This window comes from Pseudopodoces humilis, chromosome 15, assembly GCF_049639895.1.
Source record: "Pseudopodoces humilis isolate 2021_Gansu_Grassland_sample_001 chromosome 15, ASM4963989v1, whole genome shotgun sequence".
In the NCBI taxonomy this organism is placed as follows: Eukaryota; Metazoa; Chordata; class Aves; order Passeriformes; family Paridae; genus Pseudopodoces; species Pseudopodoces humilis.
In genome coordinates, this window is record NC_142214.1 from 19,308,682 (window position 1) to 19,333,522 (window position 24,841).

Here is a 24,841-nt window from a genome sequence, read left to right on the forward strand (position 1 = left end):
GAACTGCCCCGCTCAGCTTCGAGCTGGTGCTTCCTCAGCAGCTCCAGCACAGCCAAAACACCCCAACAAAGAAAAGATTCCCACGTGATGTTATAAGGGGAAAAAAAGGGAAGTTTTGCGAAACTAATCCGAATTTGGCGGCTTTGTGGGCGTTCAGGGGGACAGGAGGGTTTGTCCTGCGGGTACCTGCGCGGGGGTGACGCGGGTTTATGGGGTCGGAGCACAAAGAGAAGCGCTGAGGTGTTTGGGTCTCATTAAAGCCGCGGCTGCGGGGGCAGCCCCAGCCGGGCCGGGGGTCCCGGTGCCACCCCCGGTGCCACCCCCGGTGCCATCCCCGGTGCCATCCCCGCTCTTACCTCGCTCACCGCATGGCCTCGGCTCCGAACACTCACGCGGTCCCGGCAAAAATCAGCGCTGGCGTCAGAAAGTTGAAATGTTTTTTTTTAAAAAAAAAAAACAAGAATAAAAAAAAAACCGAAATCTTAAAAATTAAAAAAAAAGTTCTAAAACATCGAAAAGGAGAATAAAAAAATTTTTTTTAAAAGGTGCGAGCGACTCAAGTCGATGAAGCAAAAAAAAAAAAAAAAAAAAAAGGAAATAAATAAATAAAATAAAAGCAGCCGGCGGACGGAGGGGGTGCCCCGCTCCCGCCGCCCTCCCGGCTGCTCCCGGGCGCTCCCCGCCGGCCCCGGCCCGGGAGCCCCGGCAGGGCCGGCGGAGCCCTCAGGGGGCGGCGGCGCGGCCCCCCCCGGGCCGGGCTCGGGCCGGCCCCGGGGCCCGCCCGGGGGCAGGGGGGGTCGGGGGGGCCGCGGGGTTCGGGGGGACGGCGACGATCGGGGGTAAAGGGGGGTTCGGGGGGCGGCGGCCCGGGCCCGGGCAGGGCCACGCTGGCGCGCCCATGCCCCACCGCCCCGGCCCGTCGGGGCCCGCCCGGCGCCGCCGCCGCTGCACCGCGAACACGGCACCGACAGCAGCGAGGCACAGCGGCCGCTCCGTGCGCTGCGAGCCGCGGGGATCGCTGAGGGATCGCTGAGGGATCTCTGTAGGATCTCTGAGGGATCGCTGAGGGATCGCCGTGCGCCCGCCCGTCGGGCCCGGCCTCCCCCGCCCGCCCGCCCGGCGCCGCCCCGGCCCGGCCCGGCCGCGCTGTCCCGCCGGAGCCGCTCGGGGCTCGGCGATGCCCGCACGCAGCGCTCGGGGGTCGCTGTCCCCGCTGTGTCCCCGCTGTGTCCCCGCCGTGTCCCCGCCGTGTCCCCGCCCCGCTCCGGCCACAAGAACAATCGGAGGAAGCGCGGCCCGGGCCGTCCCTCGCACCCCCGAGCCGCAGGAGGGGCTCTGGCCCCCGAAAGGTGCCCGGCCGCTCCAGCCCCTGGAGCTGGCACCAGATCGTCACCGAGCTCCCTGCCGCAGTGACAAGAGGACACCTTGCCTCGGGCACACCCGGAGCGCCCAACAGCGGCTCTTCCATCGCCACTGAACAGCCCACACGGCAGGAATTAACTTCACCTCGATTTTATCCAGGTTTCTGATTCCCGAATGCAGTCGCTATCACAGGCTGTTATCATCTTTCCAGCCTCTCTTGTTCCCCGTCTCTGGGAGGAAGACTCCCCTTTTTTCCCCTGCTGGGAGAGGGATTTTTACACAGCCACGAACCCACCTGGGCAAACCCAGCTCTTTGGGGTCTGGGCAGGTGCTTCAAGTCACTCCTGCAATGCAGAAACACCAAAAACAAAAACAAAGCAGGACAAACGGCCCTGAGCGCTCCCAGCCCGCTCCCCACTAAACCATGGAGTCAGGAAGGCTGGAAAAGCCCTCCCAGACCATCCATTGCAACCATTCCCCAGCACTGCCAAGGCCACCACTGCCCCATATCCCCAAGTGTCACATCCACACGGTTTTTGAACACTGAAAGCTTCAAATGGCAAGGCAGAGTTTTCCCACCCTGAGCACGCATCCCCCTCTCCATAAATCCCTGCAAATCCAAGCCTGCTCTCCATCCATGTTCCCACACGGATAGATAGGAGATCACACAAATAAAATAATTGCTTTGAAGAAAAAAAAAATTAAAATATTACAGAGAAATGAAATAATTATTTGGACAAGGCTTAGTGGATTTAATTGCTGCTTTTCCATCGGGTGTAATTGGTGTTTTAAGTTGTGCTAACGGTGTTTCCTGTGGAGAGGCAGCTGTGTGCCACAGAACGAGGCTGTTATTAATAGGATAACCACAATTAAGTGTAATTGGGACCATCATATCAATCACTCCTTGGAGCAGCACAGAGTTTTCCACCTGCTTTTCCCATGGTTTCAATGATGCATCAAACACAAAGAAAAGACTTGAAATTCACCAGGGGCAGCGAGAAACTCCTTAACTTTCTGTGCCATTGGCCCATTGATGGGGAATTAATCTGAAGGAAAAAAATTCCATCCCAGTTCCTCCCAGGACCCAACATCTGATGGAACAGCCTGGTGGGGAGGGCAGTTTGAGGCTGAGGTACCTCCCAAGGAAAGCTCAGCCCTGCTGGTGCCACATTGGGGTCACATCCAGCCCCCTCCCCATCCCAGAAACACCTGGCAGCACAGGGAGCACCCACAGAGCTGCTGTCCTGGGGACCAGACCCCTGGGAAATGGGGGCTCTGCTCCAGATAGTTAATATATAAAAATATATATAATTATATATTTATTATATATATATATATACACAGTTTAATATTCCCACTTGAAACGTTCATCTGTGTCATCTCCTCTTCGGGGGATGCAGCTAAAAGCTCCCTTTTCCAGGAGAGGTGAGAATCTGAGGGGGTCACACAGCTGTGTAAGTTGGGCTTGGAGAAAACCTTCGGATGCATTTAAAAAAAAAAAGAAAATAAAGAAAATTCACAATAAGCACAAAATCCAGGGGCAGCAACACTGATGTACCCAAAGGCATGAGGGTAACAGCTCACAGACCCTTTTTTCCCCCTAAACCCCAGCTTTGATGATGTATCAACCCTGAAATTTTCAGTACAATCCACCAGAGAGGGTCACAGCCCTTGGGGTGCCCCCCCAGCCACCATCCCTTCCTTCCTCTCCTCTCCCCCAGCAGATGCTTTGCTTCCAGCGCCATCCAAGGACATAACCCCGCCCAGGGCCATCCAAACAGACTCCTGAAATATCTCTGAAGTGCGAAAAACATGAGTGATAATGATTTAGCAGCCTCTTGGAAACCCAAACAACGCTTCTGCGGTGATGGAGGAGTCAGAAAATGCGATTAAATAGGATTAAGAGATGTCCAGCCTTCCCTGCTGGGGTGTCCATGAGGAACTCAGGCCCACAGAGCTGCAGCTGCCTTGCCCAGGAGAGCTGGGGCTCCTGCAGGGGTTCACATTTACAGCTGGGTCAGGTCAGGAGTGGGTTGCAAAACACCCAGGTCGATAAAAATGGGTAATAAGCTTCTCCTGGTAGGTGCCAGGGTGGCAGGGGAGGGACCCACGGTGTCACCCCATCCCACAACCTGCAGGCCCTGCCACTCTCAGCCCTCTCCTTATGTGATGTGTGCACTGAAATCCATGAAAACACAAGGTCATGGGCTCCTTAATCCTCATTTTCACTTCAGACCCCGTGACCAGGTGCTACAGGCTCCTTTCCCTGCCCAGAAGGGTCCAGCACTTCCAGGCTCCCCATTTATTCCTTAACTTTTACCTTTAATTAGGTCCCAGCAGTTTCTTGTCTCCTTTCATTTTCTATTACATTTACTTCAAATAGTTCCAGCTGAAACTGGGCCCAGCACCCTCCCACCAGAGCTGGGCATCAAACCAGCTCTCCCAGGTGGGCACAGCTGAGTTTTACCTGGCTGGCAGCTGGTGCCATGCTCTGATCCAGGCAGGGAATGCCAGGAGCTCCCTCCAGCCCCCACCACACCACAGGTGGGGAGAGAAACACCCCCCCACACACACCTAAAATCACCTAAAATCACCTAAAAATCACCTAAAATCACCTAAAATCAGGCAATGTCCCACCTGGCTGTTTTCCTGGTGCTCCCTCTGGAAAAACACCTGGAACTGGGCAGGGGAGCCTTGAATTGGGGTGCTCGTGGTGTGCGGACTCAAAGGAGGCAGGCACGGGTGGCTCAGCCCCACACCCACTTCCAGAGCCTCCAATTAATTCATTAAGCGGTCCTGGGGCTGGCTGATTGATTTTTGCTCCGTTTAATGTTTGATTGGTAGATTATGGGGCAGAAGAGAAAAGCTCTGCTCGTCACCAAAGCACGCTCGTTAGTGCCCCGGTAATGAGGGCTCCTTGTGCTCCTGTCCCCTGCAGCCACCCAGCCTCAGTTCAGGGGTGACTCCTGTCCTCACCCTGGGCTTTGCTCATTCCTTCCCTGCGAGGGGAGATTTTTAGGGAGGGGAAAGAGCCTGGAGAACATTCCTGGACCAGCAGGAGCTCTCTCAGCATCACCCACACCGCCAGAGCCCAGCGGGGGCAAAGCACAGCAGGGAACAAACCCAGAGAGGGAAACCTGGAGGAAAGGATGAGCCCCCCAAGGTGAGAGCTGAGAGTGGGGCACATCCCTGGAGCTGCTCTGCTTCCAGGAGATCCTTCCTGCTGCAATTTCTGCCTGGTTTTCCATAACTCAGCAGAGTTTGCAGGATGTGTTTCTTGGTGTCCTCATTCCTCTGGCCTGGCTTTGCAGGACTCGAGTGCTGCTCCATCTCTGGCTGTTTCTTCCTGTGGTGCACCCACTGCAGGGTTCTCCTTCCATCCCTGAGCATGTCCTCGTCTCCAGCTCCGTCCTTTGGCCCTGGAACACCCAGGAATGCACTGAGGAGGATCTTGTCTTAACAAGAAACCAACTGGCAGAGGAGCAAACAAACAACATCAAAAGTTAGCACAGCCCTGAATCCGCCCCACACTGAGGAGAGACAGAGCCTGGGCTCTGCCCCTGACAGGCTTTGGGATTTGAGGGAGAAGCTGCTCTGTGCCAGGTGAAGCCTCGAGGTGTGCTTGGGGTCAGAGCTGGGACTACTGGACAGCATCCTCATCCCCCTGGGACAGCATCATCCTCCTCCTCCCCTCGGGACAGCATCCTCATCTCCCTGGGACAGCATCATCCTCCTCCTCCCCTCGGGACAGCATCCTCATCTCCCTGGGACAGCATCCTCATTCCCTCGGGACAGCGCCATGACCCGGGACAGCATCCTCCTGGAGAAGGGCAGTAATAGCGGAGCTGGGAAGGGGCTGAGGGGGTTCGGCCGGGGGCGGAGCAGGGCCCAGCCCGTGCCGGGGCTGCAGGAAGGGAATTGCCGGTGTGGGAAGGGCGGCGGGGCTGAGCCACCGAGCAGCGGCCCCGCACAGCCCGGCCTCCTTCTCCAGCCTCCACATCCCGCACGGGACTGCCCCAAATCCACAAGGAAAGGCGCCTTTTTCCCCCTTCACCCCAAAGAACTCCCTGTTTCTGAGCAGCTCCAACACACCTGAGCAGTCCTTTCCCCTCTTGTATCCCCAGAATTCCCGTTCTTCAACACTTCCCAACCCGAGCTCGCTCAGAAGCGCCTCCACGGGAGCGCCAGGGAGCAACCGGCCAGCCCCGAGCAGCAATGGGAAAACAAGGAAACATTTCCATGTATTAACTTCATTTCCTGCGTTTCCTCTGGCCTGGAGCCTCACGGGGGGTTATTAATAGCACCGGGAGCTATGGCTGGGGCTCCGGGATCCCTCAGTGCCCGGGAGGGGATGATCCTGCTGGGATCCACTCCCTGAACCCACAGGGAATCGCTCCTCTGGGAGATCCCTCACTGACCCACATCTCCTGCAAACACCTCTCAGGAAAACAGCAGCGAGGGCAGATCAGGGAAACACCCAAATTCTCCCTGTTTCCCCAGCCTGGCGTTCTGGGAATCGCGTTTTTACCATCGAACCTCCCGAAATCGCATCAATTTCTCTCTGGGGAGGAGGAAGCTGTGCTCTCCTCTGTTTGCGAATCAAACGGTGCCGGGACCCAGCAGGGCAGAAGGAGCAGAGAGGGGACATCAAGGTGACACGAGGGGACCCAAAGCCTCCTGTGTCCCCCCTCGGTGTCCATCCTTTGCTGTCCTGCCTGAGGACGCGTTTCTGCAGGGACACCCTCCAGGCACAGGGGATGGAGTTTGGGGGAGCATCCCCTGAGCCGGGCCGGGGTCTGAGCTCGGAGAGTCCGAGCAGGAGCCCCCAGGGTTCCCCCCCAAGCCCTGCTGGGCTGCCAAACCATTAACCCAGCTCGGCAGCTCTGCCCGAACCCGTCCCAGCTCGCTGGAGATGGGCACGGGCTCCAAAGGCAGGAGCCGGAGCAGCTCCGGGCGGATTTCTGCAGCCTGACTCACGCTCAGCCTCTGGAGCAGCGCCGGGACCGGGCAGAGCCCCCGGGACAGCTCCGGTGGGATGGTGGCAAAGAGCCCTTTCATCTCCAGATCCCCCAGAAACATCCCCAAGGATCCATCTCCTCCTCAGCTGCAGTGGTGCAGCTCCAGCAGGGAAAAGGGGAGAACGGAGGGTCCCAGTACCCTGCTGGTTTTAAACACGAAATAATTCAATTTATCCAGCCTGCTCTGAAACCATGGAAAGGATTTTCACCTACTGCTGCCCTGGAGATGCTGCTGGAGGTAAAACCCACAATGCAGAAAAGCCCTAATTTCAAATAAAAGTCTTCAGAGCAACGGGGAATCTCCCAGCCACCTTGGAAAGCATCCTCAGCTGCCAAATACCCTCTGCAAACCCCGTACCTCGTGTTTGGGGAGGTTCCTGCCCCACAGCTTCCAGCCCTGGCTCTCCCCTGAGCAAACTTTCAAACACCACGGTGGCACCACTCCCAGGCAGACTTTGGAAAGGTTTCCTGGAGTCCTGGCAGCTCCTCCTGGAATGGGAAGATGGAGCCACAATCCCCAGGAAAGCCTTGTGGAGGAAGGGAAGCTCCCTCATCCAGCATCCCTATTTCCATGGATCCAGTGGAGTTTGTTCATCCCATCCCATCCCGAGGGGAGAGGCAGCCCCTCCAGGGTGGAGCTGTGGTGACTGGCACACCCTGAGGCACAAATAACCCCCTTGGGAACACTGGATTCACGATTCCCTGCTCTGGTGTCACGTCCATAAATCAGCCAGGTCCCAAAAATCCCTGCTCACAGCCTCTGTTCCGTGACCACTGCAGCTCTCCTGCTCCACAGAGACCCAGATCCCAGCCTTTCTCCCAGAGAATTGTAGAGCAGTTTTTGTTTAATGGAGAAGCAGAGCTGAGCTCCCCCTGGATGAACCAACACATCTGCCTGATCTCGTTCCAGGTCTCATTGCATCCCCTTCCCCCGGGTGTCTCACGAGCCTCAAAACTCCCAAAACAAGGAGCTGAGGGTGCTGTGTGAAAGCAGAAAACATTCCCAGGGTAACCAGGGGTACGAGAGGATTCAAGGAGAGGAAAATGGGCTCTGCATGGAGCCAGTAAAACACCCAGGACACGGTGCCCTGCTCCCAAACCCATCCTTGCTCCAGCCAGGGAAGGGCCCTGCAGAGCTGCACTTTGCTCCAGCCTTCAGAAACACCTGAGCTGATGCTGCTTTGGGTCAAAACTGGGGGATTTTTCTCCAGTGGAGCTCAGCAAAGTGCAACAACCCAGAGCAACCTGAGCATCCCCAGAGGAGCCTCGGAGCTGGGGCAGCTGGGAGAAGCTGTGCCATCCTCCCCGAGGCACCTGGGCAGGGAGCAGCAGCAAAACCAACAGCCCCCAGGGCAGGAGACACATCTGGGATGTGCAGTAGGAGCAGCAAGGCCCAGCTTTGCTCCAGGCACTCAAACATTGGCACTTGCCAGCTCCAAGTGTCACCTTGATGAAAATCTACAGGCACATGCCAGGGAGTTTTCTGTTTTAGACTGGCTCTTGGGGGTGTTTTGGAAGAAACAACAACAGAAAGCAGCACTCCTCCTTCCCTGGGCCTGGCTCACTTCCAGATTTTCCTTTTTCCCTCTGCTTTCACACCAAGAGGCACTTTATTATCATAAAAATAGTTTATCTAAAAAGGAGATGGGAGATAACAGCACATCCATGTGCACACGGAATAACTTCCCTGGCTTGCACAAAAGCACAGGGAAAGCTGCAGCAGAGTGTGGGGGGAGGAATGAGATCAAACACAGAAAACCTCTGGATCAAAGCTACAGCAGCCTCACACATCACAGTCCCACAGCAGTGACCGGGAGCGGGATGGGATGGGATGGGATGGGATGGGATGGGATGGGATGGGATGGGATCCATGGGATGGGATGGGATGGGATGGGATGGGATGGGATGGGATGGGATGGGATGGAACAAGCTCCACTGGATCCATGGAAATAGGGAAGAAATGGAAGCAGCTGCCCCAGGGGTGACAGGTGACACGAAGGTCACCAGGCCACGCCAGAGGTGTTTCCTTGCAGCCTCTGGGCACAGGAGCCTGAGGACCCCGAGAGTGCCACCAACCCCTGGTGTTCCCTCCTGACAGTGCCACCAACCCCTGGTGTTCCCTCCTGACAGTGCCACCAACCCCTGGTGTTCCCTCCTGACAGTGCCACCAACCCCTGGTGTTCCCTCCTGGATGTGTGGGAACTGCCATGGGAATTCTGCCCAATCTCCCCTGGTTTTGTGGGAGGAAACACCGGCTCTCCCCAGCCCCAAGCCCTCAGCATGGACACCCAGGTGGGACTGGGCCTGGTGGGGTTGAGCCCAGGGGGATTTGGCCCAGCAGGGAGGCAGGCACAGCTCCCAGAGGGGCTGGAGGAGCTCCCAGCACAGCTCCAGGAGGAGGAGCAGGTTCCCAAGCCCCTCTGTGGAACAGAGAAAAATATAAAATCAGAGTCAAACTTCTGAAAAGTGACTGCAGGAGAAATCCCACAGGGAGCAGAGGGAAGCAGGGAAAGGGCGGTGGGAAATCGCTGCCCACCTCTGGGAGATGCCAGGTCATGTCTGGGAATGCTTCCCAAAGCGGGGGGAAGAGGAGGGAGCCTTCCTCAGGCAGCTCCTGGCACGGGAACAGAGCCAGGCTCTGGGAAGGGTTTGGGTTATCCCGGCACCCTGCCCTTGTGACATCCCTGCTCCAGCCTGGCCTGGCCCCAGGACACCCCTCAGGGACCTTTGGGGACACTGGGGGACAGCAGGGGTGGCACTGAGGGACGTTGGGGGCAGCAGGGGTGGCACTGAGGGACACTGGGGGACAGCAGGGGTGGCACTGGGGGGCAGCAGGGGTGGCACCCCCAGCACTGGCCAAGGGGACCTGAGCAGGACAAGGTGGCCCAGGCCAAGCAGGGCACGTCAGGGAGGATGAGGAGTCTCACAGCAGGCTGGGAATGAACTCATCCCTGCGGGGCTGGAGCTCAGGGAGGGCTGGAGAGCGCTCCCGGGTTCCTGTGTGATCCCTGAGGCTGCTCAGGGCTGTCCCTGCCCTGGGGCTGCCGGCTCCAAAGGCATCCTGTGGGGAAGGAGGGAGATGCCAGATCCAAAAAAGGATGAATTGATGGAAGCTGAGGTTCAGGGAGAGCCTGGCCACTGTTGGGGTGGCTGTGGTTCTCAGCAGCCCTTCCAGGGGCTCAAGCCCTTTCCCCAGGCTGACCCTGCAGGGAAGTCCTTCTGTTTGTCCTGTAGGAATTCTTTCCTCTGCTCCTGCTTTTCAGACTCAGAAATAATCACTTTTTAATCAGATTTGAGACTCCTTTGGCTTTGGCATTCCTTAATCTCAGAGATGCTTCCTAAAAACACTCCCAGTGCTCCCATGTGGAGGCTCCAGGTCTCATCCAGACAATCCTGACCTTGACACCAGCGACTTTTCCAGCCCTGGAAAGCCCAGGGAGATTTCCATCACTGCTTCCTTCTCTGCAACCACTGCTCAAAACCCAAAATCCCTCTCCAGCTCTCCTGGAGCCCCTTTAGGCCCTGGAAGGGGCTCTGAGCTCTCTCTGGAGCCTTCTCCTCTCCAGCTGAACATTCCCAACCCTCCCAGCCTTGTTCCAGAGGGCTTCCTCCAACAGTTTCTTGAGGAGCTCAGCCCCTCATTTATTGGGGTGAGTTTTTTTGGGGTAAAATTCTGCTTAAAACCATCCCTCATTAACCACAGGCAGTGCTTGGACATCAAATCCTCGTTGTGATTTTCCAGCCCCTGGGTGTCCCCTCGCAGCCGTGCTGAGCCCTCCCTGCCTCAGGCTCTCCTTTGGAAAACAGGAATTTTCTCTTTTCTTGGCAGCACGGGAAGGGAGGAAGGGCAGGAGAAGCTGGTGCCTGGCAGCTCCTGTCCTGCTTCTGCTCCAGGATCTCCCAGGGCAGCCCCGGCATCCAAACTTGGCTGGGTCAGTGTTGGGTCACTGCCACATCCTCCCAGTTCCAGACTGGTGGGACTGGGAGGAGGGGAGGGACAGGGAGGCCTGAGGTGCCCACGCTGGGGCCGGGTTGGACACTGGGGCTTGGAGCAGCCTGGGACAGGGAAATCCCTGCCCATGGATGGGCTTTAAGGTCTTTCAAGTCCCTTCCGAGATTCTGGGATTCCACGAGCTGCAATAACGGAGTTCTCCCTTAGAGGTCAGCCCAGCACCAGAACTGGCCCAAAATCCCCCCCAGATGGATGCCATCCCTGCCAAGAGCTGGGATTTGGTTACCAAAGCCCTTCAGGGTGGGCAGGGGATGGTCCCCAGCACCTGCAGCCCCTCCTCTCGGTGTTTCCAAAGGATATTCCCAAAAGCTGAGCTCTCCCGGGGGCTCTCCTGCTCCTGTCCATGTGTGGAATGCTCTGAGCCCTCTGGCTGCCCCCACCCAGGGGATCCCCCCGCCTGGGGACAGCCTGGCCACCCCCAGATTTTGGGGAGCAGGATGACCCGGTCCTGCTGCTTCTGCTGCTGTGAAATTTTCCATGGCCAGAACAGCCAGGACAAGCCCCCAGAGCTTTTCCTTACGGCTCAATTCCTCCTTCCCTCCTCCCTTCTGAGAGACAAATACGACTCAACAGAGACACCCTCCCAAAAAACAAAATAAAAACCCCTTCAGCTCCTGCATCAGAAAGAAAATTACTCTTCTTTCTTCGTTGTTTGTCTTTTTCTTCCCCAAATCCCTCCAGCATTAAACAGATTTCAGCATTGCTCTAAAAATAGAGGGATTAGAAATAATCCTCCAGCACGGAGCCACTGCTGGGCTGGTGGCTGCCCTGGGGGCTTGGACCAGGCTGAGCTGGGGAGGGGGCCCAGGAACCCCCAAAAATGATGGCTGGGGTGAGGTGGGGACATTGCTGTGTCCCCAGGATGGGTGTTCCAGGCTGGGTGTTCCAGGACAGGCATCCCTGGGGTGTCCCAGGGTGTCCCTGGCTGTGCTGACCCAGTGGGAGCCACCAGCTGGGAACTGACCCCATAAAATCAGGTGGGGATGGAATCCATGGGATGGGATCCATGGGATGGGATGGGATGGGATGGGATGGGATGGGATGGGATGGGATGGGATCCATGGGATGGGATGGGATGGGATGGGATGGGATGGGATGGGATGGGATGGGATGGGATGGGATGGGATGGGATGGGATGGGATCCATGTGCTGGGATGGATGGGATGGGATGGGATGGGATGGGATGGGATGGGATGGGATGGGATGGGATGGGATGGGATGGGATGGGATGGGATGGGATGGGATGGGATGGGATCCATGGGATGGGATGGGATGGGATGGGATGGGATGGGATGGGATGGGATGGGATGGGATGGGATGGGATGGGATGGGATGGGATGGGATGGGATGGGATGGAACAAGCTCCACTGGATCCATGGAAATAGGGAAGAAATGGAAGCAGCTGCCCCAGGGGTGACAGGTGACACGAAGGTCACCAGGCCACGCCAGAGGTGCTTCCCTGCAGCCTCTGGGCACAGGAGCCTGAGGACCCCGAGAGTGCCACCAACCCCTGGTGTTCCCTCCCGGAGCAAAGCTGTTGTGTCGGCGCTTTTCAAATCACTTTGGAGAAAAAAGAGGGGAAAAAAAGAAACACTTCAAAGTGGGAGCTGCATTCCTGTGATGACAAGGATTTGTCAGCAGGAATTTGTTTGCAGCAAATGACAATTTGTGTTTACAAGGAGGCAATTAGAGCTGAGGGTTCCCAGCGGGATGGGCCATCCCAAGAGCTGATCCCGCTGTCCTCATCACCATCCACGCTCCACTGCCACGTGGAGCACTGGGAATGTGGTGGGAAAAGGAGAAAACGCAGGGATGAGGTGAAATCCATGCCCTGCATCCATCCCTGCCAGGGCTGGGGGCGCAGCCAGGGGGATATTCCTCAGGCACTGTGGAAAACAGGGAATTAAACAGGCCAGGCATTATCCTGGATAACCCCAGGCAGGGATCCCCAGCTTTGCCATCACCTCGGGAGAAGAAAATGCCCCTGCAGCTCTTTCCTCCAGGCGGGATCTGGGAAGGCAGCCCCGGGATTTTGGGAATGTTAAGGCAGGAACATTTGGGATGCAGGGAGGGTGTTTGGAATCGCAGGCTGGGGCAGCTCGGGTGGGATCACAGCTCCAGAGGGGGAATTGGAAGCCTCAGTTTGGAGCTCATGACCCCGGAGCCCCCGGCACACAACGCTCACCCTGCGCAGCTCTCCAGCATTTTTGGCTCCTCGGGATGAGTTTTCCAGCCTGGGCAGTGCTGACCCAGCCCCACGTGTCAGCTGAAATGCAGCAGGAAACAACAGGATGAAATTATTATTATTATTATTATTATTATTATTATTATTATTATTATTATTATTATCATTATCATCATTATCATCATTATCATTATTATTATTACTATCATTATTACTATTATTATTATTATTATCATTATTATCATTATTATCGTCATTATCATCATTATCATTATTATTATCATTATTAATAATGATTTAATATATAATTATATCATTTATATATAAATATATATAATAAATAGTAATCCCGATTCTGTGATAAATATTAAAAAATACTTAAAAGCATATATATTTAAAAGCATATATATAAATAAATATATGTAGTTATATATTTTATATAAATATATCAATATATAAATATATAAAATATATTGTTATCTGTATTAAATAAAATTAAATATATTAATAAAATATATTATTATACATTATTTATATAGAATATATTATTATATATCACTATTATATATTCTAATTATATATATATTACTATTATATATTATGATACATTATTATTATTAATCTATATATTATTTATATAAAATATATAATTCTATATAAAATGTCTATATTTTATAATATATAAAAGTATATATTAAAATAAAATATATAATTATATATAGAAATTACGTGGTTTTAAATAAATATATATGTATTATCTATTAAAAAATAAACATTAAAATATTTTAAAGCATATACATTTAAATATTTAAAAGCATAAATATAAAAATATATGTAGTTATATAATTATATATTTTATGTAATATCTAAAAGCATATATTTATATAAAAATATACAATTATATATAGAAATTATATCTATTATATAAATATATCATTTATATAAATTATATCTATTATATAAATATAGAAATATTTATGTATTAATAAATTCTCTATTTAAAAGCATATATATTGAAATTTTGCAAAACATGCGTAGATAAAAATAAAAGTGTAGGTGATGATCTATTTTTATACATTAATAAATTATTTCAAATGATAAATTATTATTAAATATAATAAATTGTTATTATTAAGAAATAAATAGTAAAAATATTCCAAGTCGAGCTGTGCTGGAGCCCTGAGCCCTCTCGGTGGGGGCACAGGGGGAGGAGGTTTGCACTGGGAGGGTGGAAAAGCTCCTGAGGGCACAGGGAGGCTTTTCCAGCTGTTCAGCCACATCTGCAGAGATCCAGAACGGGCCAGGGATGGATCCAGGATGGGAATGGGGAAAGTTCTCCACGGTGCAACACAGGGGAACGGCCAGCGAGCAGAGATCAGCATTTCCAGAGAGCTGGGACAGGAGGGAGGAGGAGGAGGAGGGAGGAGGAGGGAGGAGGAGGGAGGAGGAGGAAGGAGGAAGAAGAAGGAGGAAGAAGGAGGAGGAGGAGGAGGAAGGAGGAGGAAGGAGGAGGAAGAAGGAGGAAGAAGGAGGAGGAAGGAGGAGGAGGAAGGAGGAGGAGGAAGGAGGAGGAGGAAGGAGGAGGAAGGAGGAAGAGGAAGAAGGAAGATGAAGGAGGAGGAGGAGGAAGGAGAGCTCTGCCCTCCCCTCCAGCCCGGGATCTCCAAGGCACCGGGATCCCCTCCCCACCCATCCCCAGCTCATTAAGGGCACAGCTAATCAGGCTCATCAGGTAATTACAGCTTCCCACAAACCCCATTTCTGCCCAAGGAGGGCAGGACTCTCCTCCTGGGTCTTCCAGTGCATTTGGAAATCCTGGGAGGCGCCTGAGGAACGCATCCAGCAGGATCCAAGATAAAACCATCCCAGGGATGTCCCAGGCAGGTGGGGTCACCTCAGATCCAGGGAATCTCTGCTCCCTGTCTGCTGGAGCCCAGAGAAGGGAAAACCTGCCTCTGCAGCCTAAAAACCTCTGGATATTTTCCAGGGTTCATGGTTTGAGGAGCCTTACCCTGTTCCAAAGGGTCTCTGTTACCTTCTCCCATGGAAAATTCCACCTCACCGGCAAATAACCAACAGGGAGGAGAGGAAGGGAAAGAAAAACATTAAGTCAAGGATAAAATAAGCACAAAACCACCAAACCACCAATCCAATGTTCTCTAAAAATCTGCAGTTTATTCATTAGAATTCAGTGAAAGGAACATTCATTTTAAAACACAATCAATACATTAAAAACTTGAAAGGACTAGTAGCAATGAGACCAGGAAGGAAACAAAACCCAAAAAAAACCCCCAAATTCAGCCAGGTTGGTCACCTGGGAGGAGCTGCCAGCCTGGCAGCAGGATGGGGCAGCCAAGGACAAAGGTTAATTCCTTATTTCCTTACAACTGAGCGGCTTTTTGGGATTTCAAATTCTCACTTCACCCAAATTGAGCTTTGGGGTGACTCAATGTGGGTGAGAAGAGCAGGAGGACCCAGCTGGAGAGGAGGGAGCCCAGAATTCCAGGGCAGAGGGAATGGGGCAAACCAAATCCAGAAAAAAACTTTTAAAAGCACCATTAGGTGACAAGTTATTAATCAGAAGACAAAAATAAAAAATTTATGCAGAGCCAAATCAGTGACATCTCTGCTGGGGAAAAAAAAAAAAAAGGAGGGAAAATCTGCTTTGGGCTGGATTTTAACATTCCAGAAACTCTCCTCTCCTCTGATCCCAAAGCTGAAGGCTGTGTCAATCCAGGGAGATGTTTTAGTGATGCAGAGCACAGGGCTGGAGCTCCCTGGAGGAGGAGGAGAAGGAGGAGGTGGGGAGTCCTGCTAATCCCAGGATTATTTAAGGAGCAATCCTCAGGCACCAGGGTGAAATCCCAGCTCCCAGCCTGGCCAGGGAGCACCACGGGGAGAGGAAACCTGCCCAAGAGCATTTCCATGCACCAACCAACAGCACCTCCTGCACAGGGATTGAAGAAAAGCCCCAATTTCACATAAAATAACATCAGCAGGCAGCAGGGGAAGCCTCAGCTGAAACCTGTGGACCTTTTACAACCCTTGGAAGGAGAAATCACCAAAATCCACCAATTTAGATTAAAAAACAGCACTGAAAAGCAAAGAAGAGACAGCTGAGTGTGACAGAGGAGGGTTAAGGATGTCTCAGGTGTGTGCAAAGTGTGTTGGTGAGGGGCTGGGAAGAGGCCCCAGCACATTCCCAGGGAGCAGGGTGGGATCCAGGCACGGCAGCAGCAGGAATGGCCTTTACTCCATGGGAAAAGCAAACCACACCACTTGGAAAGACGAGACACACGAGTAAAAGAACAGTCTGTAAAATTTCCCCATGATTATAAAATGCAAAACTATACAAAAATAGAGAAAACCAACCGTTTTCTTATGTGTATAAAAACAAACAAACGAAAGAAAACCCCCAAGTCCCCAGAATGCAACACAGAACCTCCTGGAAGGCTGATCCCAAGGGCAGTGATTCCATCACAGCTCCACAGCCCCAATCCCTCACTTCAGGAAAGGCCTTCCCTGCAAGGGACAGGCAAATCCCTCGAGTTTTCCCCAAATATCTTGGCAGGACATTCAGCTATTCCTGACTTTTCCAACTGGTTTCTGCTTGGGAAGCCCTTTTTGCATAAGAAGCCTCAGTGACCACCCCCAAACGTGAACTCCTCGGGTAAGGCAGTGTTGGACTGATCCAGCTCCAGCCCAGGTTTGTTCCCATGGATCCCGAGTGGGGTTTTTTGGGAAGAGTGGCTCAGCAGGCAGTGAAATCCAATCCCTACCGCAGTGATCATTCACAGGCTGAATTACTGCACTGAAAATTCCAATTTCTTTGGGTTAATGGGGCAGAATCTGCCAATAATCCAGCCAATTAGTGACTAAACTGCGTAAGGAAACTCATTTGAATTCCAGAGATATTGGCCTCATCATTGAATTCCCATCGAATTAAGAGGAGAAACCTTTGGTATAAAGTCAGATTATCAAGCCTTGGCTGCATTGCTCCCACTGCACCTCCCCACCTCGTACCTACAGCCAAGCCCAGGAGCCTACAGACACCTTGGAACATTCATTTAGCACAGAGACATTCCCAGCCCTCAGCAGGACTTTGGCTGAACAAAGCTCCAGAGCCTGGAACCCCCCCGAGATGCCTTTGGTGAGACGCTGAAAGGAAATAAAAGAGGGATTAAACCCAGCCAGGGACGTGAGGGGGTGACAATGTTCCTGTGGTGTCCCCAACAGGGTGTGCCCGTGGTTTGTGTGCTGGGAGTGGGGTGAGATGGGCACAGAGCTGCCCCCGTCCTTGCTCCAGGGAAGGAATATTCAATGTTCATTAGCAGCTGTGCTAATGAGGGGAGACAACTTCCCAGCGAGGGCACCTTCCCCTGGCTCAGCAGGTGTGGCAGTGGCACCAGGAGTGTCCCAGGAAATCCTCTCTGGTGTCCCAGAGGGATGAGGGAGAAGAACCGTGGCACAGCAGGTTCCTGTGGAACTCCCTGCAGCAGGGCTGGCAGGAAAATAAGGAAAAATTCAGGTTTGAGCCCGTGGATGCACGGATGGATCTGCTCTGCCTCGGCAGGAAAATCACATCACACACAGAGGCTGAACCAAGCCTGGCCCTGCCTCTCCCTGCTCCTTCCCAGATATCCAAGGACAGGGCAGAAGGAATCTCTTCTCAAAAGGAATATCAAGACCTCATTTTGCTTGTGGGGGGGAAAAAAAACCCCATCAAACCCAAACCAGTTCCTTGTGCCTGGAAATCCAGGGATGGCAGGGAGCAGCCACATCCATGTGGAGCAGGAGAGCAGCAGGAGGGTGACCCAGCAGGGCAGGACTCAGCAGGAAAATCGAGTCTGGTCCAGGCAGAGCCATCCCTCACTCCACAAATGTGGTAAAACTCCGGTACTTCCACTTTGGGATTATTTTTTTTGAATGCTACAAACTCTGCTGCAAAGAAAAATAGAGAAGGGGCAGTGAGGTGGGGGAGGGAACAAAAATCAGTGGTAATGGAATGAAATCAGAACACAGAGCTTGGGACAGGACAGGGAAGCAGCTTTGTGTCATGGACTGGGGGTTTGGATCAGAGCTGAGGGGGTTTGGGATCACAAAGGGGACCTGCCTGGAACAGGAGCTCACAGAACCTCCCAAATTCTGTCCCCTCAGTGCCTCTCCTCCATGTTCCTTCAAAGAGGCAAAAAATCCCAAACCTCCAGCAGCTTCCAGCTTTTTTTTGTTCCCTCCAGTCAGGAGGAGTGGAACCCAATGTACCTGTGGTCCATCCCAAATTCCAAGGAACACAAAACTTTCCTCCTGTGGGTTTATGCAAAGAAAACAACCATCAAATAATAAAATTAAATTAAAAAGCCACAAAGCTTCCTTTTGAGAAAGTAACAGCATCTGCCACTTCACAGCTACAGGCACGATGCAAATTTAGCTTATTTCAAAGGCCTCATCCCTGTCCCCATGGCCCTGGAGAAGCCAGGAGCCTGGGACAAAGCACGGGAAAGGTTTCCACCAGGAATTCTGCACCGTGAAGACAGACCACAACAAAGAAGGGACCAACACTTTGTTCTTCAAAGGGACACCATGGACAGCACATCTCTCTGAGCAAACTGAAACTAGACCTGGAGAATGTTATCAGCACACACACAAAAGCTTTCCTTTTGGGGCAAGGACAAATCAAATAAATAAAAATGTTGCTGCAAAGTTCCCCTTTCCAGCTGCCTCGCCCCGTCCTTGCTCTGGAACAAGCGGCACCCTTCCTCCCAGCTCCCCACACTGAGCCCGGGGTGGAAGACATTCAAAGTGAGTCTGAACCAAAACATTTCACCCAGAAGAGGAAAACATCCCCATTTCCCTCACAAGTCTCTCCTGTTCCCCCAGCCCTGCACAAACCCCAACCTGCCACAGCAGCAACAGCTCCACCCCCAGCTTCTGCCAGGGGCTGCTGCTGCACTTGGTGCTGGAGAGGGCTGGAAAAGCAGAAGGTGCCTCAGTGGCCTGGAGGCAGCTCCAAACCCCTCTGGAGCATCCACAGGGACAAGGCCACGGATGGCTTCAGGAGAGGAGCATCAGCCCAGCTCAAACTCAAGTTGCCCCCAAATTGCTCCCAGTTTTCTCTCTCCTTCTGCCCCCCTTTCAGCCCTGCCCAGAGCAGCATGGTGACACGGTGACATTCCTGCAGCCCCTCAGCTTGGTGACACGGTGACATTCCTGTAGATACTCAGCCTCAGTGACACGGTGACATTCCTGCAACCCCTTGGCTCAGTGACACGGTGACATTCCTGCAGCTACTCAGCGTTGGTGACACTGCACACGGTGCCACGGCAGCCGCCGTGCCCTGGGGTGACCCTGCCCTTGAGGGGCTCAGCGCAGCGCTCCGGGCTCTCGGTGCCCCCGCCGCCGTCCCCGGGATGCTGCGGCACGCCCTGGGCGATGCCCACGGGTTTGGCCCTGGCGCGGTGCTCCGGGGAGCAGGCGAAGCCAAAGCTCGGGGGCAGCTCCGCCTCTCCCAGGGGTACCAAGCGGGACAGCTTGGGGACGTCCCCGTGGTAGCGGTAGGAGCCGCCCGCCTCCCGCGCCCGCCTCGCCTCGGGCTGCAGGGGGAGGTTGGAGGGCCGGAGCGGGTGCCTGCTCAGCTCTGGCTCTTGGGGCCGCCTCTCCGGAGCCTCCCCGATGCCACCCCGGGAGAGAGGCAAGAAAGGGGACACGGTGCCCGGTGGCTCTGATGGCTCCCAGACGCTCTCCACGGCACCGGCCGGAGCGAAGCCCCACAGCTCCATCCCGCCGGGAGCCGCCTCGGTGCCGTGCTGGAGGTGCCACAGGCCCGGCCAGCTCAAGCCACCTTCAGGAGCCACCAGCTCGCCCTCCTCCTTGCTCCTGCTCCTCCTGGCTCCAGCAGAGTCCTTCCTGCCAGCTTCACGCCTGGCCCAGAGCCGGCAGGGCTGGGGGCCGCTCCGGGCGCCCTGCGGCTCGGCCAGCTCGAACTCCAGGCTCTCCGTGTCCAGCGAGCGGCTCCTGCGGTCCACGGAGAGCGGCGCGGGCATGGAGGGGCTGAGGCCGTGCAGGCGCAGGTGGCGGGGCAGGCTGGCCACCCCCCAGTTGCAGCTCTGGAAGGAGCCCGGGGAGAAGCCCGGGGACATTCTCTCGTCACATTCAGCCAACGACTCTTTCTGTCCGTAGCCATCATCGAAGGCCTCGGCGATGTCCTCGCCCGCGGTCAGCTCCGGGTGCTGCTCGCACTCCCCTTCCCCGTCCTGCTCCACGTCCACCACGTCGAAGGTGACCATGGTGGGGAGGGCGGGGAGGTTCTGGGTGAAGGATGAGCTGGAGGCCGAGCTCCCCAGGCTCTCGGACAGGCTGGAGAAGAGGGTCCCGCTGCTGGCGAACTCCACCAGAGCCTGAGAGAAGCTCACGGCGTGCTCGGGCTCGCTGCCCACCTGGGGCTCGTCAGGGGTGGGCTCTGCTGCACCGCCGCGCTCCTGCTCCGGGAGCCTGAACCCAGGGAACATCCCTGCCTTGGCTGGGGCCACACTGCCAAACATCCCACAGTCCAGGTCTGCATCGAACCCCGGCTTGTTCTTTGTGAGCTGAATAAGGCAACTTCCGGGGGCTTTTTGGCTGTTGTAACAGTTTTCCGGACACAGAGTCCCTGGAAAATCCCTCCACTCTGGGTTTTCAGCCCTAGCCACTGCAACCCCACCATTGACAGCCCGGCTCGGGCTGTGTGTGGCCACCTGCTCACTCCCAAGGCCACTCTGACTCTTGCCAATGGAGCTGGCTGCTCTGGTTTTACATTCAATGCACTGCTTTTCCCGGGGACACTTCTCCTTGCTGGAAACTTCCAGGCGTTTCAGGACCGGCTCCCTCTGCAGCTCCCAGTACAGCAGCTCCTTCTGAATGGCTGCAAGCCCCTCTTCTTCAGTTTCCATCAGCCCTCTTTTCTGATCCATCATCTGCTGGATCAGGCTCTTCTCCGCAGGGAGGCAGAAGTCCATGAAGTAGCTGAAGATGCCCTGGCGTGGGATTTTGCCCTCAAACAGGGATTCCTCCCCATGAGAGGGGCTCATCAGGGCGTCAAACTCATAAAGTGCATCGCCGCTGTAGCTGTCCCGGGGCAGTCGGTCCTTCTTGAGCTCCTCTCCAGCCTCATCCTCCGGCCCTGGCGTGGTGGAGTCGTAATATCCCTCATCACTGTTCGGGGCAGACTCCTGCTGGTCACTCTGGGGTGTCAGGAGGTCAACGCCGTCCATGGCGTCCCCCATGTAGGGGTGGGCGTCAGCATCGTGAGAGGCGTGCGTCTCCAGGCTGCTGCTGGACACTTGGGCCCCGTAGCTCCTGTCCCCAGGCATGCTGCTGTCCCACACCTGCTGCAGGTACTCCTCGGCCTCCTCAGGGATGGCCATCTCCTCGCCGCCGCCCTGGTAGGTGACGAGGCAGGAGCTGCGTTTGGCGGTGTCGCGGCTGCGCTCCACCGAGATGCTGCTCTCGGCGATGTCGGGCTCGGCGATGTCATCCCCGCACCCCGTCAGGGAGTCGAAGCTCTTCAGGGAGGTGACGTCCCCCAGCATGAGGCTCAGCAGGTCCCCGGAGTGCAGGCAGGGAGGCTCATTGTCCATGAAGTCAGGGTGGAAGGCCAGCAGCAAACTCTCATGGTCAAACTCAGTGCAGGTGGCAGCCTCAGCCTCTGATTTTGTATCTGGAACATCCCCGTTCCCGGGCACGGCCATCGCGTCACCCTCGGAGCTGCCTCCATCGGCCGCGGGGCCCGTGGGCTCGGTGGCCTCACCACAGCTGGAGTCAGCCACCGCGCCCCCCAGGCAGGCCGAGGCCTCAGGGACCGGCCCTGCTCCCCTGCCCTCCACAGCCCCTCGGCTCTCCACTCCCATTCCAGGAGCATTCCCGGCCTCCTCCGTGTCCCCGTTCCACTCGGGGAGCTCTGTCTTCTCACTCTCAGCAGCCTTGCTCTTCCGGTGGCGCCGGATGCTGTTAAAAAACCCTTTCAGCCCTTTTTTGGGTCTGGGGAAAGATTTCTCCCCGTTGGGCTTTTTGTCACAGCCCTCGATACTGCCGGGGGGAGAGCTGTCCTGCTGGCCCAAATCCGCCCTGGTGCCGGTGTCCACGGCCAGCTGGGCGCTGCGGGAGCTGGGCAGGGGGCCGTGCTGCCCATCCCTGCTGCCCTCCGAGGGGCTGTCTGGCTGGGTCCCTCCGCCCTTGTCACAGGCAGCACTGCTCAGCCCATCGTGGGTCTTGCACTTGCTGAGCCCCTTCTTGCCGCGGCCGCTGAAGAAGCTGGGCAGGGTGCAGATGCTGCGCTTGCCCCCGAACAGCTTGAAGGCCGTTTTCCTCAGCTTGCCGGGGGGCGGCTGCTGCGGCTCCGCTGCCACCACGGAGCCGTTGGCGCTGTCGGGAGGGGCGTCCCCACCCTCCTGCCGCCGCTGGTCCCCTCCGTCCCGCTCCTCCGGGCTGCCCGTTTCCATGGCAGCGGGGCGGGCTTGGATCTAGCTGGAAGCGGCGGCTTCGGGAGCGCGGAGCTCCGGGAGCAGGGATGGACACATCACCGCCGACCTGAGGCACAGGGAGAGGACACAGGTGAGGACACGGCAGCGGAAGGGGCAGAGCTGAAGGCACCACGGTCTCGGGGCTCCATCACCAGCTGGAGCTCCAAGCTCTCCCTCCACTTCCAAAATCCAGGCACCAAAATGTCGCTTAAACTTACCAGTTTGCCAGAGTGGGGGAACCACACATCTCCATGGGGAAGAATCCCCGGGGACAGGCAGGTCTGAGCCCTGCACCTCCCCAGATTTTTTATCTCCAGGGTGATCAAGTTTGGCTACCTTAAAGTGAGAGCTAGCACCTCCCAAACCTCCTCTCAGCTTTCCCAGCCCTCATGCCTCCGAAGAGCATCCTGAGGGAGGCCAAACCAGGACACAGCCCTCCCTACGCACATGTCCAGGAAAAAACACTTCAGTTGCTATCCTGGCTCTTTTTATAGAAGATTTCAGTTGTTTTTAAAATAATCTGTCCAACGAGAGAGAATCGCCTTAAAAACACCCACTGTGAACCCCCTGATCAGATTATCCTGGAAGCAGAGAGGTAGGTTTGCAATTTGACCCTGGATTGCTGTCAGGAACAGGACAAATAAAACAATTATAATCGTGTTTCTTTTGCAGAGGTGAGGGTAGAGAAATTAAATACAATAAAACCCTAATGTGCTCCCAAGCTGTAATGCCTCAGGCTGAGCTCTGACTGACAGGAGGCCAGGAAACCTTCCCTAGCTGTTTAGCCAGAGATCCCAAATTAAAAATACATCCAAACGATGCTCTCTGCTCCTGCAGCCCCACAGCAAACCCACAATTCCAGGTTTATTTTTATTCCTCAGGTCTGGGTTGCTTTGCCTCTATATTGATCTGGCATCGCTGCCCTCAGCACGGCTGGAACTGGATGGGCCTTAAGGTCCCTCCCAACCCAACCCATTCCATGATCCTGGAATTCTGGGATTGCTGATAACCTCTCACGTTCACCTGTCCCACTGGAAGCGGCAGCCGGGGCGTAGCCGGCTGGCACAGCCACCTCCCCAGCGGCAAACTGGGATCTTCCAGCTCTGAAGAGCCCAGCACGAGTCCCAGGTGCTTCCAAAGCCTCTGGAGAGACCTGGATAGAGGGGCCTGGGAGAAACGCCCGCACCTGGACACGTGCTGGAAAATCGGGGGGTGAAATGACCCCAACCCTGCACCTGGACAGGGGCTGCTGGAAAACAGCCGGGGAAGGGCATGAGACAGAGCCAGGATTTCAAAAATTCCTTTTGGGAATCATTCCTCTCCAGCTCCACGTCAGCACCGGCACTGCTGCGGAGGGGAGGCTGGAGAAAGATAAAAAATGAAATAATTTTTAAAAAATGAAATAAAGAAAAATAAAGGGCATCGAGGGCAAAGAGCCACGGCCGATCAAACATGAAAAATAAGGTTTAAAAGCAACAAAAAAGCAGCACCGTAACAATGAAACGCAGCGTTTCACCCACAGAGGGGACCCTCGGGGACCCCTGGCCCGCCCAGCCCCGCACGGGGACGCTCCCGCAGCCCGGCCCTCCCCGCTCCCGCCGCCGCGCTCCCAAACTTTCGGGAGGATCCGGGAAAACGCGAGGGGCGGGGAGGGGGGGGGGGTCGGGCCCGGCCGCGGGGACGCGGCTCGGCGGGCGCGGGGAGCGGCGGGCCCGGGCCCGGCGCTGTGCCCAGCACTTACCGGCGGGGGCGGCGGCACCGCGGCAGCCCCGGCACCCCCGGGGCCCCGGCCCCGGCCCAGCCCTCAGGCCGCGGAGGGGCGCGGGGCCGCGGGTCCGCCCGGCTCGGGCGGCAGGGGCGGCGCCGCGTGACGGGAGGGGCGGGGCCCCCTGAGGGGGGGCGGAGGGGGCGGGGCCTGGCGGGCGGGGCGCAGTGATTGACGGGCGGGGCGGGGGAGGGGCGTGGCCTCTGCGTGAGGGAGGGCGCGGTCTCCACATTGGGATGGAGATCACGGGGCGGGGTCACCGTGACGGGGCGGTCCCCACGGTGTCCCCCCACGGCCATCCCTCGGTGTCATTCCTGGTGGCCCGGGGCGATCCGGGGACGTCCCGGTGGCGGGGTGGGCGTGGCCTCAGGGCGAGTCCCCGGGTTGGGGGCGGGAGTGGCGGGATTAGGGGGCGTGGTCACCCCGGTGGGGGCGTGGTCTCTCGCGGGGCGTGGCCGTGGGGCGACACCCGCGGGCCACGCGGGGTCACGGACACGGCACCGGGGGCTGTCGTGTCCTGGCCTGTGACCCTGCGGGGGCCAGAGACGTGACAATGTGACAATGTGACATGGTGTGTGACACCGTGGGGACGGGGACATGGCGTGTTTCTCGTGGGACACCTCCCCACGCGCGCTGTGTCACCCACGGGCGTGTCACCCGCGCCACGCCACCCCCAGCCACCTTCCCTCTGCACGCCCGCTCACACCCACAGCTCCACACACACTGAGCAGCCCGGCAGGGAAGACCCCCTCCTCATTCTTGGGACCCCCCCAAATCCCGAAAGCCCCTCAAATCGCCACGCGAGGGTGACAGCAAGGGTGTCACGAGTGGCAATCACACCAGAGCGTGGCAATGTCCCCGCGGGACAGCCTCTCCCTGCCCCCGTCTCCCACTGTGCTCCCGAAGCTGGCTGGGTGGGCAGGGAAGTGGCACCGGTGTCACCATTCCCTGTGGAGCCTTGTCCAGGCTGCTTCCAGGCCCTAATGCTCCCCTGGGAGAGGCCCC

At 55.8% G+C, this 24,841-nt stretch overlaps 2 protein-coding genes across 5 annotated transcripts in view; both read right to left on the minus strand.

The window, feature by feature from the left end:
• Positions 1-557, minus strand: part of ARHGEF9 (Cdc42 guanine nucleotide exchange factor 9) — a 197,029-nt gene extending 196,472 nt beyond the window's left edge. For 3 of the 4 annotated variants that reach the window (XM_014256478.2, XM_014256477.2, XM_088062765.1), the window contains exon 1: positions 357-556. The gene's annotated coding sequence lies outside the window, so the exon portion shown is untranslated. Of the gene's footprint in view, positions 1-356 lie in introns of all 4 variants that reach the window. The other variant, XM_088062766.1, reaches the window with a different exon arrangement.
• A 2,111-nt stretch (positions 558-2,668) lies between these two features.
• Positions 2,669-23,886, minus strand: AMER1 (APC membrane recruitment protein 1). Its single transcript, XM_014256513.2, has 5 exons — positions 23,813-23,886; positions 14,589-22,138; positions 12,578-12,658; positions 4,000-4,833; positions 2,669-2,838 (listed from the first exon to the last, which is right to left on the minus strand). Exon 2 carries the CDS (start codon positions 22,048-22,050, stop codon positions 18,862-18,864), a length of 3,189 nt encoding a protein of 1,062 aa, XP_014111988.2. The 5' UTR covers positions 22,051-22,138; positions 23,813-23,886; the 3' UTR covers positions 2,669-2,838; positions 4,000-4,833; positions 12,578-12,658; positions 14,589-18,861.
• Between the last annotated feature and the right edge of the window lie 955 nt (positions 23,887-24,841).